At 52.3% G+C, this 17,668-nt stretch overlaps 2 protein-coding genes across 2 annotated transcripts; one reads left to right on the top strand and one right to left on the bottom strand.

Moving 5' to 3' along the window:
* The first annotated feature begins 341 nt into the window (after positions 1-341).
* LOC129200658 (olfactory receptor 14A16-like) lies at positions 342-1,334 on the top strand. Its single transcript, XM_054811938.1, has one exon. The coding sequence runs from the start codon at positions 372-374 to the stop codon at positions 1,332-1,334; it is 963 nt and encodes a 320-aa protein (XP_054667913.1). The 5' UTR covers positions 342-371.
* Positions 1,335-14,971: 13,637 nt separating this feature from the next.
* LOC129200660 (olfactory receptor 14A16-like) lies at positions 14,972-15,745 on the bottom strand. Its single transcript, XM_054811940.1, has one exon. It carries the CDS (start codon positions 15,743-15,745, stop codon positions 14,972-14,974), a length of 774 nt encoding a protein of 257 aa, XP_054667915.1.
* Between the last annotated feature and the right edge of the window lie 1,923 nt (positions 15,746-17,668).

Below are 17,668 nucleotides of genomic sequence, written 5' to 3'. Positions count from 1 at the left end.
TCCCTCGGGTGTGGATAGGCAAACAGAACAAAGTAAGCAAACCGAAATGCCCACAGCTCTACTCTGCAGTCGGGTGTAGTGGGACCAACAATCAATTATGAGAGGACTTAACCTGATATCACCCTATGTTCCTGTTTAGCTCTTGCTGTAAGCGGGACAAAGTCCTCCAGAGCCCCCAGAAGAGCTCCCTGCTCCTATGGCACCCACAAGCAGCACCAGCCTGAATGTAGCAAAGACACCTGCCAAAGGTCTTCCTGAAAGGGGAAAAGCGCTTTGGGAGGTTTCCATGAGAAATGCAGTAGGTTAAGCTCTACTCTAACTCTTCCCTGTCTTTTCCTCCATGCACAGACCTCTGTGAGCAGCAGCCGCAGATGGCCAACGGCAGCTCCATCACCCAGTTCCTCCTCCTGTCATTCACAGACACATGGGAGCTGCAGCTCTTGCACTTTGGGCTCTTCCTGGGCATCTACCTGGCTGCCCTCCTGGGAAACGGCCTCATCATCACTGCCATAGCCTGTGACCACCACCTCCACACCCCCATGTACTTCTTCCTCCTCAACCTCTCCCTCCTCGACCTGGGCTCCATCTCCACCACTCTCCCCAAAGCCATGGCCAACTCCCTCTGGGACACCAGGGCCATCTCCTACACAGGATGTGCTGTACAGCTCTTTCTGTTAGTCTTGATCTCAGCAGAGTATTCTCTTCTCACCGTCATGGCCTACGACCGCTACGTTGCCATCTGCAAACCCTTGCACTACGGGACCCTCCTGGGCAGCAGAGCTTGTGCCCACATGGCAGCAGCTGCCTGGGGCAGTGGGTTTCTCACTGCTCTGCTGCACACGGCCAATACATTTTCCCTACCCCTCTGCCACGGCAATGCTGTGGACCAGTTCTTCTGTGAAATCCCCCAGATCCTCAAGCTCTCCTGCTCAGATGCCTACCTCAGGGAAGCTGGGCTTCTTGTGGTTAGTGTCTGTTTAGCATTTGGGTGTTTTGTTTTCATTGTGGTGTCCTATGTGCAGATCTTCAGGGCCGTGCTGAGGATCCCCTCTGAGCAGGGACGGCACAAAGTCTTTTCCACGTGCCTCCCTCACCTGGCTGTGGTCTCCTTGTTTATCAGCACTGCCACATTTGCCTACCTGAAGCCCCCCTCCATCTCCTCCCCATCTCTGGACCTGGTGGTGGCTATTCTGTACTCAGTGGTGCCTCCAGCCATGAACCCCCTCATCTACAGCATGAGGAACCATGAGATCAAGGATGCCCTCAGGAAACTAATGACTGGATGCTTTCCAGAAACAATAAACTGCCTGTTTTCTTCTTCAGAATATTCATAATATATCTCATTACAGGCCCAGCCAGTCTTCTGGAAGTTTTTTTAATGATCATTTTGGTCTTGGGGGAAGGGGGTTTGTGGGGGGGCGTGTGAAGTTTGGGTTATTTGTTTCTTTGTGTTACTTATCTGAATGCTTTCCACAAAGAAATGTCTTTATTTGACCCATTTCTAATTCACAATCTATCCAGCTTTTGTGTGACCTGGAAGCTGTGCAAATGAGGAGTCATACCCTCTGGGTGTTTAAACAAAATAAAGTGCCCTGCATTGACTCTTTTTTCTGAGGTCCTTCCTCCAAGATCTGCTCTGCAGCTGCGGGGAGCCTGTGTGCAGAGGGGAAGAAGAAAAGAGCGTCAGCACAGCCGCACTGCCAGGGAGCACCAGCACTTGGTCTTTCCCAAGCTTTCCTCCTTCCATTTCCATGCTCTCCTGAGCCCTTTTTTGGTGGAAGGCCTGGGGGCTCATGAAGCTTGGTTACAGTCGTGCTGTGTGGCGGTCCTGTGACCGCAGGCAGGGACAGGCAACGGGCACTTCTGATACAGAGCTGGCCTCCATAGCAGCATTTCCATCATACAAGGGGGTCTTCTCAGGGCAGTGCCTGAAGGCTTAGGTGTTCAGAAGCTGGTCTCAAGAACATGCCCAAAGAATAGACTCTGCAGAGAGGCTTGTTGCTTTGCTTGTTTCTCTGTGGGCTCAGTAGGATGAGATCAAGGTCCCAGTGTGGTCTGCTAGGGACTGAGGTCTGGTACCGGTGTTGCTTGTTGGTGGCCAACACCCATGCGGATGGGGAATGGTTCCCAACTCACCTGCCTGGGGCTCTACAGCAGTTCACAGGGCTGCTGGCAAGTGAATGTTTTTCTGGAGGGACTCAGGAGCTGCCAGAAGAGCACAGGGGATCTGCAGGGACAGCGTGTGCCGGGGAGTCAGCGGTGGATGGAGCCCCACTGAGCGTGAGCCTGTCCAAGGTGGAGACCAGAGGTAAAGTGCCAAATCTGGGTGTGAACAGGAAAGTCCGAGCTCTGCAACGCGGGGGACACAACGGGCACAAGGAAAGCAGTCTGGTGAGTGATGCGTTATCACCCTCAGTGAAATGTCATAGGCTGGATGCATTGCAGCACCAAAATGCATCTCATGGCCTTGGAAGTGAGGCAGGGTACCTCTGCGCACCCTCCATGGCCTCAGAAGAACTTGTGTGGGAGGCAGTCAATGGCAGTGACAGCCCTGAGCTAGGTCTGCCACGCAGCCCGACCGGCACCGGCCCTGCAGAGTCAGCCCGTGGCGCCGGGCACCGCAGCCCACGCGCTCTGCAGAGCAGCACCACCAGCTCAGGGGCTGCGGGGAGCATGAGGAGAGGGTGCGGGAATGGCCGGCCAGGCCAACACAGACATGCTCACCTGGGGAAAGGCTCTGTGGGGAAATGGAATGTCCTGGGAGAAGAGCAGGGCACCACGTGTGTGCAAGGCAAGAGAAATCCTTTGACCGGGCAGGCTGCCCTATCCTTAGGGCCGCAGGAGCTGCCTGAGGAGCCGCAGGGCCAGGACTCTGTGCTGTCCTGGGGAGTGGGACTGGCACGGGGGGCTGCAGGCTGTCTGGGGTGGGGATCTTGTCAGCATGCCAGCCAGAGACACAGTCACCGACCTCCATTTCCTGCTGTGGGACCAGTCCCAACCTGGGCTGCTGTGCTGGGCTGTGCTGGGGCAAGGGCAGGCAGATGGGGAGAGCTGGGGAGGGGCTGGGATGGGAAGTGCCAGGGAGAGGAAAACACCAGTGATCAGCTACAGTGCGTGAGTGCGGAGGTTGGGGGCACACGGCAGTGTCCTTGCACAGCCAGGCCTCCTGAGAGAGAGAAGGAGGACCGGCAGAGCAGAGTCTGCTCTGGGCCCTTATTCGCTGGACATCCCGGGGAAGTTGCCCCACGGCAGCCATCACAGAGCAGCCAATAACAAGCACCATTTCCAGCACTGGCCTCTCAGCCCAGCTCAGAGAGGCTGTTCTTCCCTCCCCAGAGGGACATTGAATGACAAGGTCAGAAGTCCAAGTTTGCATGCTTCAGACGAGACATAAGCATGCACAGTGTGTGTGTGTGGGGAGATGAACCCACAAATGCCATCAGCTATTCCAATGGCCTCACCATCACCACCATAGCTTGTGACCAGTGCCTTCAGACCCCCATGTACTTCTTCCTCCTCGGCCTGGGCTCTGTCTCCACTGCTCTTCCATCATGGCATCATCGATCCATGGCCAATTACCTCTGAGACAAGAGTGCAATTTCTTTCTTGGGATGCGCTGCTCAAATATTTTGGTTTCTCTTTTTAGTTGTAGCAGTGTTTTCTTCTCACTGTCATGGCCTATGACCGCTACGTTGCCATCTGCAAACCCCTGCACTACGGGACCCTCCTGGGCAGCAGAGCTTGTGCCCACATGGCAGCAGCTGCCTGGGGCAGTGGGTTTCTCACTGCTCTGCTGCACACAGCCAATACATTTTCCCTACCCCTCTGCCACGGCAATGCTGTGGACCAGTTCTTCTGTGAAATCCCCCAGATCCTCAAGCTCTCCTGCTCAGATGCCTACCTCAGGGAAGTTGGGCTAATTGTGGTTAGTGGTTTTCTTGTTTGGGGATGTTTTGTTTTCATTGTGGTGTCCTATGTGCAGATCTTCAGGGCCGTGCTGAGGATCCCCTCTGAGCAGGGACGGCACAAAGCCTTTTCCACGTGCCTCCCTCACCTGGCCGTGGTCTCCCTGTTTATCAACACTATGATGATGGCCTACCTGAAGTCCCATTCCATCTCCTCCCCATTCCTGTATCTGGCGATGGCAGTTCTGTTCATGGTTCTACATCCAACAGTGAACCCCCTCATGTACAGCATGAGGAACCTGGAGCTCAAGGATGCCCTGAGGAAACTGATTAGATGGTATTTAACAGCCAGAGACTGTGTACCTTCCTCTGCAAATCATTCCCAATATATATCTTGACAGTCTAAGCCTGTCTTTCCTTCTCTTCGTTTATTCTTTTTTATTTTCTCTCTTTTTTTCCTTTTCCACTTTTGATGATGCTGTCTGCAAAGAAATGTCTTTATTCATCCCCTCCATCCTAGGTATCCACCTGTCTTGTGTGACCCACAGTGTCTGTGTAAATGAGGAGCCAGACTCTCTCTGCATTTAAGCAAAATAAGTTAACCAGCAGCATCTTTTTGTCTGAAGTCAACCCTTAGGGGGGCAGGAATGAATGAGAAATAAAAGCACTTTTGTGCCGGGGTTTAATCCCAAGCAGCAACCAAGCCCTACACAGCCGTTCGCTCACTCCAACCACGGCAGCATGGGGGAGAAAATCATAAGGGTAAAAGTGCAAAGACTTGTGGGTTGAGATAAAGACAGTTTAATAGGTAAAAGTCGTGCATGCAAGCAAAGTAAAATAAGGAACTCCTTCACCATTTCCCATCAGCAGGCAGGTGTTCAGCCATCTCCAGGAAAGCAGAGCTCCATCACGTGTAACGGTTACTTGGGAAGACAAATGCCATCAATCTGAACGTCCCCTTCTACCTTTTAAAGTAAAGTGTTAATTCCAGGCATTCACAGGAAAACGAGGACTCTGCGATCACAGGAGAGGCAGCGGGAACCCCGCTGGCACAGGGAAGGGAGACTGGAGAGCTGTTAGCTGAGGAGCTCCAGCGCCAGGATTGCCATGCTGTCCTGGAGAGTGGGGCTGGTGGGGGCAGAGAAGGGGGCAAATGCAGTCAGCATGGAGGGTCACCTACAACAGGAACAGAGGAGAGCCAGAGGGTGAGTGGCCTCTGTTTCCTCATGCCCTTGCGGCCAGGTCAAGCCCTGGGACCGATGGGGAGCCGGAACCCCCTGCTCTGCCCCCCAGGACCTGCTGTGCCCTTCAGAGGGGCTGGGGCTGTGGGCTGAGTGCCCAGAGCTCTGCAGCACCCTGCCGTGGGCACTGCCGTGGGCCAGCCCAGACTTGGCCACTGTACTGGGAAGAGGCGAGGAGAATTAGGGATTGCTGGGGAGGGGTTGGGCTGGGTTGAAATGTGCCCAGGAGAGAACAAACACAGTGTAGAGCTAAGCTGTGTGAGTGTGCAGGGTGGGGGCATGCGGCAGGGTGCAGATGACGGTGCAGAGCCAAGGGGCACGGTGAAGGAAGCAAGGAGCAAAGGTGCAGAAGAGAGGGGCCCAGTCTGTGCCTTTTTCCCTGGACGCCCTAGGGACGCTGCCCCGGCTGGGCAATTTTCCCTGGCTGCCCCACACACTGGCCATTTCCATCTCTGGCCATACACCTCAGTCCTGAGGAGGGACCTTTGCTGCATGGCCACCTCTGTCCTCCTCCGGGCCTTCATGATACCCAACTCCACTGCCATTATTAATAAAAAGAAAACGAGTTTCCTACTGACGCTCATTACAATCCAAGTCCCATAGCTCTTGCCACAGCTGGTCTCTCAGCCAAGCCCATTCTCAGGCAGGTCCAGCTAGATCAGGGGTTCATGGTCTTGTCTCAAGAGATATTGAAAAAAATCCATTGTTTGAGATCCCACCAACTGGCCTGGGTCTTTCTTCTAGTGTTTGACTCCGAGGGAGTTCTCAAAAAAAACCCCAACTCTCTCCACCTTTCCTTGTCCATAATGGTCTCCAGGCCCCAACCATCCTTCTTGCCTTTGCAGGACTTGCTCCAATCTGTCAGGGTCTTTCTTGTGCTGGGGAGCTGCAAACTGGACACAGCACTCCTGATGTGGTGGTTCTGTAGTGGCTTAGCCTTGGCCGGCAGCCAGACACCCACTCAGATGCTCATTCACAGCCCCAACTCAAAAAGACAAAGGGAGACAATAAGATAGATTAGCTCACAGGTCAAGATAAAGACCGGAAGATCACTTACTAATTACTGTCATTGGCAAAGAAGAGCTGACTTCCGAAAGATCAATTTAATTTATTGTCAATTAAAACAGACTTTTGATATGACAAAAATATGAAAGACCATTCCCCCACCACACTCCTTTTCCCCAGGCTCAGATTACTCCTTCATTCCCAATTCTTCTACCTCCCCCAACCCTGAGAGGCACAGGGGGGATGGTGAATGAGGGGTTACGGTCAGCACAGAACCTCTCTGCCACTCCTCTCTGCCACTCCTTCTTCGTCACACTTTTTCACAGAGATGTGATGTCAATGGAAGAAGAGCCGAGGTGGGGATGGACACCTCCCAGGGCTTTTGTGGTAGGTGGAGATAGAACATATTTAGGAGAGACCAGCAGGGAAGATGAGAATTGGGGGATGCCCTGTGGGATGTCAGGGCAGCTCAGATAAATGGACATTCTCTATGGAACACGCAACAGGTTAAATGGAGGCGTGGGGGGGTGTGTGTGTGTCAGCTTCTAAATGGGCCATCCAGTCTTCTGCTCACCTGGATGGGGTACTCCCAAAAGAGGAAGAACTGGTCAGGCATGTGAAGACCAGTGTCAGCCTGGTCTGCAGTGACCATGTGGTCTCCCACATCCCCAGGGACGAGGGGAAGGAGATTAGCAGAGCACAGACCCTGCACATGAGGGAATGAGACTTTGGCCTCCTGCGGGCACTGGCAGGTGGGATGCCACGGGGGCAGTGTCAGGGCCCTGAGAGCATCCATCGGCCTTCATGGCCCTGACCAGCATAACCTGCAGCCTCCACCTGCATCCCTGTCCATGGGCCCAGGAGCCCATTGAAGCCCACTTTCAGCCCCAGCTTGATCTGCACTGCAGGTGTATGGGTCTCCAGTCACAGCCATAGACACAGCCTGGGCTGTCCATGGACCTTGTCGATTCAGACTTGCAGATTCACTTCCTAGCTGGATTCTTTGTGGGGTGTACAATGAAATGACACCATCGCCCTCCAGCTGCCAGACCACAGCTGATTCATGGAGGCCTAGGGCCTTTCTGCTGCCTTTCTTCTCATCACTTGGTCAGGTTTTGGCAGGAGAGCAAGGAAAAGCAGGTGAGGAAAAGCAGGGTGCCAACGATTGAAAGCAGAGAGCAGAGCCTTCACAGGTGAAATGATCTAAAGGCTATACCAGTTCAAAAGTGTTTTCTTCAGCTCCTTCCTATGAGGCATTGAAACTGTAGCAGGAACGTGGAAGCTCTGAGATGCCTCCATATCCCTCTCTTTGAGCAATGAGGTTGATAGTACCCAAGTCAGAGGCTTTCTTTCAATTCTGTTTATAGTCTAAAGCACTCCATGGTCTGGAGATATGCCAGGGAACTTGCATAAGGAACCCACTCCTTGGAAAAGAAGGTGCATGTTCCCAGGAATCTCAGGAGGCATGGCCTACCGATAGCGGTGTTCAGGGAACTGGTCAAATGCCTCGTCTCCAGTTCTGTGATGGTGACCTCGTTTGTGTGTAAATTCTCTCTGTGCATGCTGACATTTCCTGAACAACCCGGTCTGATCTCAGAGCTGGCCCTGCTTTGAGCTGGGCATTGCACTTGAGACCTCCAGAGCTCCCTTCCACCCTGAATTATCCTATGATGTAGAGAGCCTCACCTCCAGCTTAATCTCTTCCTGTACAGCACGTGCCAAGGAACAAGCTCTTGGAAGGCTTGGCAGGAGGAGACTGCTGGGGGACTCTAGTCCATCCTCCACGTAGCTGTGACTTTGCGGAGCTGAAACCTGAAGAGCTCCAAAGGTGGAGGTCACAGCAGTGCTCCTTCTAGTCCATGTTATTTTTTCTAAGGCTCAGCCCAAAACTCCCAAGAGGCACTTTGTGGCTGTTTCCTCTGTCAGTTCATTGGCCACTGCAGAAGAGAGCTCGGCTCCCTCATCTCTCAAGGTAGGTAGGTGCAGGCTCTTATGAGGTTGCCCAATGCCTTCCCTTCAGCCAGCTAGAGAGGCCCAGTTCCCTCAGACTCTCCTACAGCTCAGGCTTTAGGCTCCTCACTCCATTTTGGCAGACCTCCCCCGGACACTCTCCATTTTCTCCATTTTCCTTTTGGAATGTGAAGCCCACTGGCTCCTACGGCAGCCATCATGACTCACAGGCCCTTCTCCTCCAGGCACTCCTTAGCCTGCGTGGTCACTGCCCATGCTGCTGCACGGAGTTGTTCTGCAGCTTTTCCTTCTAAATCTTCAAGTTTTGGCTGGCCAAATCCCCAGGTGTGTCAAGGTCCCTCTGGAATGAACCTCCAACATTGAAAGTACCTGTGCTGATGTTCATCCTGAGCCATGGTGCCTCTAACAAGGTGATAACTTAGGTGGCTACAGGACACTACAGATGAGAAAAAGAGTACTAGTGTAGTGTAGTTGCTAATCAAGGCAGAAAGCAACGTTTAACCACCTCAGAAACACCAAATAAGGGTTCAAAGGGAGAATGTGCAGGGCCTGTGAGGAAATGGATAAAAGGGGTTGTCTTTTTGCATGGGAGGGGATAAGGAGTAGGACTGGAGAGGTGGGAAGGGAGTGACAAGGGAATGAATGGTGAAGCAAAGGAAATGGTCAGGACACTTTGGGGATACCTGTCAAGCAGGCCTGCACCTGAGCAGCAGTGCCTGGAGCAAGGCATGACAGCTGCAGCTGCTCTGACTAAACTAAGAACCTGACTTACTTCCATGGTCACAGGGAACCTGAGAACTTTCCCTGCTGTCATCAAATGCAGACCTTGAGGACAAGAAACTGCTGCATCATTTTGGTTTCGACTTTCTTAAATGGGATTTCAGGAGGTGTCTGTTCTGGCCTTCTGCTCGCAGCAGAATCAGATGTGGAGTCAGGCCACATTGCTCGAGGCTTTATCCCTTGGGGGCTGGAAAACACCCAAGGGCAGAGACAGCACAACGTTGCTGTGAAACCTGTTCCAATGCTTGGATGTCCTCATGGAGTAAAAAATTTTCCTTATCCCTGTGCTGAACCTTCCTTATTTCATCATCTAACTATTGTCTATTATACAATGACCCTTTCTAAAGTCATCTTTTCAGCAGACTGTCTAGACAAAGGCCCTTTCCATTGTGCTCCAGTTTTCTCCTCTCCCTGCTCTTTGTTCACTCACATTCCTGTCACCCACCCAAAGCTGCTGCTTTGACATCAGGGAGTTAAAAGCTTGCCCTGTCATTAAGTAGTCTAATTGTCTCTTTAGCCAACTCTTTAGTTATGTTTATATCTATATCTATATCTATCTATATATCTACTTCCCTACCTACCTACCTAAAACATTTCTCATAAGATTATCCCTTGTAGAAATGCAACGTCATTAGAGGCAGCTTGTAGTAAGCATATGGCGCAGAGTGTGTTTTATTGTCGATGAAACTTTATCGTGCTTGACTTTTCTTTGCTTGCAAATAGGAAAAAAAATCTGTGCCTGTGTGCAGCCATTTCTCTAAGGAAAGCAAGTGCGGGTTGGTACAAAGGAGCTGTAACATCCAGCTGCAGAATTCAGTGGAGAAGTCTGATGTAAGGGAAAGTCCCCGGTGGCCAATGAGAGAAATGGTGGGGCTGGGGAGCTGAGGTGAAGGCTGTCCATACTGTGTCAGACCTCAAGGGACTGCTTTTCCTCCTGTCCAGGCATCCTTAGGAGAGACCCTGGAGCAAGATCTACTGGGGAATGCTGCCATCACCTCTTCTCTAAACTGAAAAGTAGTAAAATACACCCTTGGAAATAAAACCTCCTCTTTGTTAGAAGTTCTTTGAAATCTTTCTCCATAACTACACTGGGAAACAGCTCCAATTATCTGTACAACTCTTGAAGACTTGAAGAAAATGACAGGGAGAGAGATGGCTCATTAGGGCTTACTTGATTTTAATGAGTCCCATGGTGTATTTGGTGCTGAGTAACGAACCTCAGGTACTGAGAGGAGATTGCACAAACCTCTCAAAGACTCAGTGTAAAAGGAAAAAACCCAGAGTACCTTGAAGCATTGAGTCCCACTGAGCACCATGACCAGCAAAGGCTCCCCGAGGACTCGTTAGAAGGGATAATTGGAGGCCATGATTGCAGGTAGGCAAAGGTAATGTGCAGGCAGCTGAGATGCAGAGAAAGCCCTGCTTTTGTTTGATGAAGCAGAAGGGCCAAGGCCTGACCCCCAGCCCCTGGGAAGGCAGATCCTGTCCTTCACGCCTTGCTCAGGGCTCTTCCTGGGGCAGTGGGATGTGGGGGGTGTCATGCTGAGTGAAGGACAACGGGATGGCAGTTCCCAGCCTTACTGGGGGTGTGCAAGGAGGCAACGAGGCCCCCCCAGTGCCTTAGGACAACATGTCTCCTCACAGGCCTTGGTGGCAGAGACGATTGCCAAGGGGACACGGACTTGGGTTCTCTTGGCGACTTCCAGCCTTGCCAGCGCCCTTTGCCATCTCCACCACACGTTGTCCTACGCTGTCCCACAGCTGCTTCTTTTCCCTGCACACCGTAGACACCCATCTCACTTCCTCACCTTGCTCTCACCCTGGCATTTCCATACATTCACGGACGTCTGTCCACCCTCACGCTCTGTTCCTTGAAACACAAAGAGATGGACTGATCTCATACTCCTTCGGGATGACCTCTTGTACCACAGCATTACCCTTGGAGTGACAGTTCTTCCTCCTCATGTCTAGTCTCCACCTTCCACGCTGCACTGTGTGGCAGCGTTTCTCTCTCCTGTTGTTTCCTACCTCCAAGAAAAGCTCCACCATCTGAGAAACAACCCTTCAGGCAGGCATCCCAACCCACCAGTCTTCTTGAGGCCTTTCACCTGACCAGGCAGAAGTAACCTCACCATGATCTCCCAAGGCTGCTAGCCTTTCAGCTTCTCAGATAGACACGACCAAGCCGTGTGCCTGCTGCTGTCCCATCATGTTCTCAGGCAGAACAGACATGACCACCAAGATATAAGCCCCCTTCCTGGACTAAGCCTAGGTCCTTTGGCAGATGGGATCTCACAGACAATGTGCCAACCAGGTGCCTTCTGCTGGCCTGTCAGAGACACTGGCAGATGTGAGCTTTAAAGCACATATCCCAGCCATGGGCCAAGGTCTGGCCTGTCAGCTATTTCAGAATGAAGTGACCTCAGAGTCCCTTTCTCAGCCATGTTCCTGCTGCTGGCCTATCACCTCCAGAGGCAGAACTGACCTCACCTCCCCATTTGCTTCCTACTGGATTATGAGGTACTTATACACAATTGACCACATCATACCATGCCCAACCATCACCCTCTTTGTGGCCCAGTACCTGAGCAGGTAAAAGTAAGCTGCTTTCATCAAATTTATCCAGTAGATTTCCTACCAACAATTTGAGTGGAGAAATGTTCCTCAGAGGAACTGCTGTATTTCTACTGCTGCATTTTCTATCTCTACTTCGGCCTCTTTGTTTTGTCTTCTTCCTCTGTCGATTCTGTCTCCAAAAGCTCTCCAAGGGAGAGACTCATGGAATCATCAAATAACTCAGGTTGGAAGAGAGCCCTGAAGTTCATCTTGTCCGGCTATCCTGCTCAAGGCAGGGTTAACCTGATGAGGTCGCTCAGAGGCTCTGCCCAGTTTGGCATCATCCACAAAGGAGCTGAAAATGCCCTCTGTCACATTGTACAGGGAGTTAATAAAGACATTCAACAGGGTTGGCCCAATCCGACTACATGGAGACTATGGAGACCATGTCAAAGCCCTTGCTAAGGTCCAGGTACGAAACATGCCCTTCTTGCCCCTACCCATATGGGTTCGGCAGTCCCTTCCTTCTCCTTCAGTGCCTGTGAATCCCTGCAGGTGTATTTGGCCCATCACCTTCTGAGGGACTAAGGTGAGGTTGACCAGCCTGTAATTCTCCCAATCCTCCTTCTTGCCCTTCTTGAAGAAATGTTTGATGTCTGCCTTTTCTGAGGATCCCAAAACCTCTCTGATTGCTCTGACACGTTTGAGGGCACAATCCAGAAAGTGTGACGTGAGCAGAGAGGAGTATTGGTACATGGTACAGACCACGGTACATCCAGGAGTTAGTGATCAGTGTCACAGAAAACCTGAGCAGACCCAGGCCTCTACTATGCTCTACGTACAGCTTGGCCTTCAGGCCGTGTTCTGCCAAGCTTATCCCTGGGATGCAGAATTAATTTCATTGTAATGAGAAGCATGCAGGAAGCTCCCACCTGGTAGCGGTGATTAGACCTTCTGCATGTCCTTACCTTTATCTAAAACTGCAACAATGACTTCACATGTGAAGAACCTCTTCTGGGGGTGGTAGAAATGATGACTTGAATTTTGTTGCTTATGAGAAAACACTGACAGTGATCACAGGAGTGTTGTGGTTTAACCCCAGCTGCCAACTAAGCACCACCTGCCGCTTGCTCACTCCCTGCTCCAGTGGGATGGGGGAGACACTTGGAAGGGTAAAAGTGAGAAAAGTGGTGGGTTGAGGTAAAGGCATTTCAATAGCTAACACAAAAGCTGCGCAAACAAAGTAAAACAAGGAATTGATTTACCACTTCCCATCAGCAGGCAGGTGTTCGACTGTCTCCAGGAAAGCAGGGCTCCATCACATGTAATGGTTACTTGGGAAGACAAATGCCGTAACTCCAAATATCCCCCTCTTCCTTCTTCTTCCCCAGCTTTATATCGTTAAGAACAATGTCATATGGTATGGAATATCCCTTTGGTCAGGTGGGGTCAGCTGTCCCAGCTGTCCCCTCTCAACTTGTTGTTCACACGCCAACCTACTCGCTGGTGGGGTGGTGTCAGGATCAGAAAAGGCCTTGACTCCGTGTAAGCCCTGCTCAGCAATAACAAACCCATCTCTGTATCATCAACACTCTCTTCAGCACAAATCCAAAACACAGCCCCATCCTAGCTACTCTGAAGAAAATGAACTCTATCCCAGCCAAAACCAGCACAGGCATGTTCTTGAGAGTGACTTTGGAAGAAGGCTTAAGGCTTCATGCACTGCCCTGAGGCGATGCCCTTTCATGATGGAACCACTCCTACGGAGGCCAGCTCTGTCACAGAAGTGCCCGTTGCCTGTCCCTGCCTGCGGTCCCAGGACGACCACGCATCAGGACTGTGACCAAGCTGCAGAGCAATCAGGCCTTACACCAAAGCCAAGTGTGGTGGGTTGACCCTGGCTGGAGGCCAGGTGCCCACCAGAGCCACTCTCTCACTCCCCCCATTCACTAAACGGGAGAAAAGGCATAACGAAATGCTTGTAGGTCGAGATAAGGACAGGGAGAGATCACTCACTAATTGTTGTCACAAGCAAAACAGACTGAACTTAGAGAGGGAATTCATCTAATTTATTACTAGGCAAAACAGAGTAGAGGAATGAGAAATAAAATCAACTCTTAAAACACCTCCCCCCACCCTCCCATCTTCCCAGGCTCGACTTCACTCCCGCCTTCAACCTTCCCTCCCCCTCAGCGGCACAGGGGGACAGGGATTGGGGGTTACGGTCAGTTCATCACATGGCGTTTCTGCCGCTTCTTCATCCTCAGGGGGAGGACTCCTCTCATCGTTCCCCTGCTCCAGCATGGAGTCCCTCTCACGGGGTGCAGACCTTCAGGAGAAAACTGCTCCAGCGTGGGATCCCCCACGGGGTCACAAGTCCTGCCAGCAAACCTGCCCTGGCATGGGCTCCCCTCTTCACGGGTCCACCGGTCTGGCCAGGAACTTGCTCCAGCATGGGCTTCCCATGGGCCACAGCCTCCTTCAGGTGCCTCCACCTGCTCCGGCGTGGGGTCCTCCACAGGCTGCAGGTGGAATCTCTACACCCCCTCATCCTTCCTCCATGGGCTGCAGGGGGAATCTCTACACCCCCTCATCCTTCCTCCATGGGCTGCAGGGGGACAACCTGCTTCACCATGGTCTTCACCACGGGCTGCAGGGGGATCTCTGCTCCGGTGCCTGGAGCACCTCCTGCCCCTCCTTCTGCACTGACCTGGGTGTCTGCAGAGTTTCTTACAGCTTCTCACTCCTCTCTCCGGCTGCAAAAGCTCTCTCTCTCTAAGTGTTTTTCTTCTTCTTAAATATGTTCTCACAGAGGCACTGATTGGCTCGGCCTTGGCCAGCGGTGGGTCCGTCTTGGAGCCGGCTGGCATTGGCTCTGTCAGACACAGGGGAAGCTTCTGGCAGCTTCTCACAGAAGCCACCCTGTAGCCCCCCCGCTACCAAAACCTTACCACGCAAACCCAACACACCAAGGATCAGAAAGAGATTGTGGAAGTGAAAAGAGAACAGCTCTGGGAGATCAAGTGCCTCCTGGCAGTGCTGCCATGCCAGGACTCTCTTCCCTGCCACCTCTGCACACAGGAACTGTCCCTGTACATCAATAAAGCTCTTGGAGGAAGGATCTCAAAAAAACCCGACCTTGCTGCAAGGCCTTTATTTTACTTAAACACACAGAGAGCATGGCTCCACGTTTACACAGCCACTCGGTCAGAAAAGCAAAGCAGAGACTGAATTAGAGAGGGGATGACAACATCACTGCAAGTAAAACACCATCATCAACAATATAAATTACAGATGACAGGCTGGGCCTGTAATGAGTTAATAATAGCTGTTATGCAGCAGAAGATGGGCAGTTTATTGCTGCCAAATATCATCCAGTCCTCAGTTTCCACACTGCATCCTTGAGCTCCTGGTTCCTCATGCTGTAGATGAGGGGGTTCATGGCTGGAGGCACCACGAGTACAGAAACTGACACCACCAGATCCAGGGTTGGGGAGGAGACAGACAGGGGCTTCAGGTAGCAAACATGCCAGTGCTGATAAACAGGGAGACCACGGCCAGGTGAGGGAGGCACGTGGAAAAGGCTTTGTGCCGTCCCTGCTCAGAGGGGATCCTCAGCACGGCCCTGAAGATCTGCACATAGGACACCACAATGAAAACAAAACACCCAAAGGCTAAACAGACACTAACCACAATTAGCCCAGCTTCCCTGAGGTAGGCATCTGAGCAGGAGAGCTTGAGGATCTGGGGGATTTCACAGAAGAACTGGTCCACAGCATTGCCGTGGCAGAGGGGTAGGGAAAATGTATTGGCCGTGTGCAGCAGAGCAGTGAGAAACCCACTGCCCCAGGCAGCTGCTGCCATGTGGGCACAAGCTCTGCTGCCCAGGAGGGTCCCGTAGTGCAGGGGTTTGCAGATGGCAATGTAGCGGTCATAGGCCATGACAGTGAGAAGAGAATACTCTGCTCCAAGCAAGAAGGCAAACAGGAAGACCTGTGCAGCACATCCTCGGTAGGAAATGACCCTGGAGTCCCAGAGGGAATTGGCCATGGCTTTGGGGAGAGTGGTGGAGATGGAGCCCAAGTCAAGGAGGGAGAGGTTGAGGAGGAAGAAGTACATGGGGGTGTGGAGGTGGTGGTCACAGGCTATGGCAGTGATGATGAGGCCGTTTCCCAGGAGGGCAGCCAGGTAGATGCCCAGGAAGAGCCAGAAGTGCAAGAGCTGCAGCACCCGTGTGTCTGCGAATGCCAGGAGGAGGAACTCAGTGATGGAGCTGTCATTGGACATTTGTTCAGTCTGGGCTTGGGGAACTGTTGAAAGAAGACAAGACATTGACAAGTCAGGGCAGACTTCTTTGAGCCTGTCCTATGCTGTTTCTCAAAAAATCCCCTCAAAATTACTTTTCATTTTTGGGAGGGAACTTTGTTCAATCCTTTTATGAGCTCACCTTTGTGCTGCTGAGTGAGGGCACTTTCTCTGAAGGGGCAGAAATCCTCATCTTTCACCTTGCTCTCAGCCTGGACACTGGTGAGCCCTGAGGGACAAAAGGGCTCCTTATCCCTAATGCAGAGTCAGGAGAGCTGGTCTGCCCATGAGTGACCTGCTGGTCACCACGCAGGTGCCCTGTGGTTATTGCACCTTTCTTCATCAGAGGTGATCTCACACACAATATACTTGAAGAAGAAACTGGATGTTTTTGAGCTGAAGAGTCAGTTTCAAAGTCCATTTCTCCAAACTCTTCTCTCTTTCTCTAAGCAGCTGAGCAGAGAGTGATGCCGAGGGGTGGCCTGGCTCTCTGCTCCCTGGAGTTGTCCCTGCCGGGAGCCGTTTCTCTGTCTCCAAGTCTCCTCCCTGTCAGTGCTCACAGACCCCATCCCACCTGCTCTGTGCTCAGCTCTGCCCTGAAGACACCTCCTGGCAGCAGGGCTCTGCCCAGGGCATCTCCCTGTTAGCAGCTCCGCAGGAGTAGGTCAGAGAAGCACTGATGCTGCAAGCAAAGGTGATGGTGGTGCTGTCTGCTGGTAGAGGAGTGGGTGAAGGCACTTAGGAGGCTTCTGGCAGCTGTGTTGATCCCTCAGTGTAAGGGTTCAGGAGTCTCAGTGACTTCTTCAAACTTGACAGCTCCTCTCCCCTGTCCCTTAGAAGAAAGCTGAGAAGGTAGTCCCTGCCTTGACCTTCCTCTTGAAATGCTGCCTCCGCCATTTTCCTCGTGGTGATCTGGAGCACTAACCAGCCCTGCCTACACAGCACCCTCTCAATCAATATCAGAAGGCTCCTACCCTGTTGGGGGTCACTTCTTCCACCCACTCCTTCTCCATGGTGTGTAATGCCGTGGGGAGCTCCCTGGTCAGGCTGAGTGCTGACCCTGGCAGGCGGCAGAGTCCCTGTCATGGCACATGAGACCCCTGGGGCATAGAGACCCTGCTCTGAAGAACAGTCCTGGGCACCCCTGGGCTGTACACCCACCTTCACACCCTGCAGCCGTCCCTGTCCCTCTCATGCCCTGTCCCTCTGATGGTGCAGCAGGAAAACCCTGCTCTGGAGCACGTCCTCCTCCTCTATAGAAGAGAGAGATCCCATAGGCTGTGGGTTATGCCAGCTTTAGGAGATCCCTCCATGAACTGCAGCTGCATTGGCCTGCACCAGAGACTTACTGTGTCAAGGGCCGTGAAGATTTCTCCTCTTTTGAGCTCTCAGCATCCTCCCAGGCCCATCTGCCGTTGGCCTCCTTCTTCCCCTCGCTGCCTGCAGGCAGTGCCCTCAGCCCTGCTGCGCTTTGCAGAGGAGCTGCTCCTGGGCAGAGCTGTCTCTCTGCAGCGCTGCCCGCTTGCCATGAGCTCCCTCCATCCCAGGAGCCCAGCTCAGATCAGCAGCAGAGGACCAGCCCAAGGCATTTTAATGACCCCTCTGAGGTGGGTTTGGTCCCTGAACCTCAGACACTGAGAGGAAATTGAAGAAACCTTTCCAGAAGTCCAAGTCAGATGCAAACTCCAAAGTTTCTTGGAGTGTTAACAGGTCCCACCGAGGACCATTACTGACGAAGCCTCCCAGGGGCTGGTTAGAGCAGAAAGCTGGAGGCAGAGATGACAGGTAGACAAAGGCAATGTAAAAGTGGAACAGATTCTGAGTAATCCTGGATGTCTTGTATCAAGTCAAAGGGACAAGCTGTGACCCCAGCCCCTGGGAAGGGAGATCCTGTCCCTCACACAT

The sequence above is a fragment of the Grus americana genome, unplaced genomic scaffold (genome assembly GCF_028858705.1).
Source record: "Grus americana isolate bGruAme1 unplaced genomic scaffold, bGruAme1.mat scaffold_371, whole genome shotgun sequence".
Lineage (NCBI taxonomy): Eukaryota > Metazoa > Chordata > Aves > Gruiformes > Gruidae > Grus > Grus americana.
This window is presented reverse-complemented; position numbering and strand designations above follow the sequence as displayed.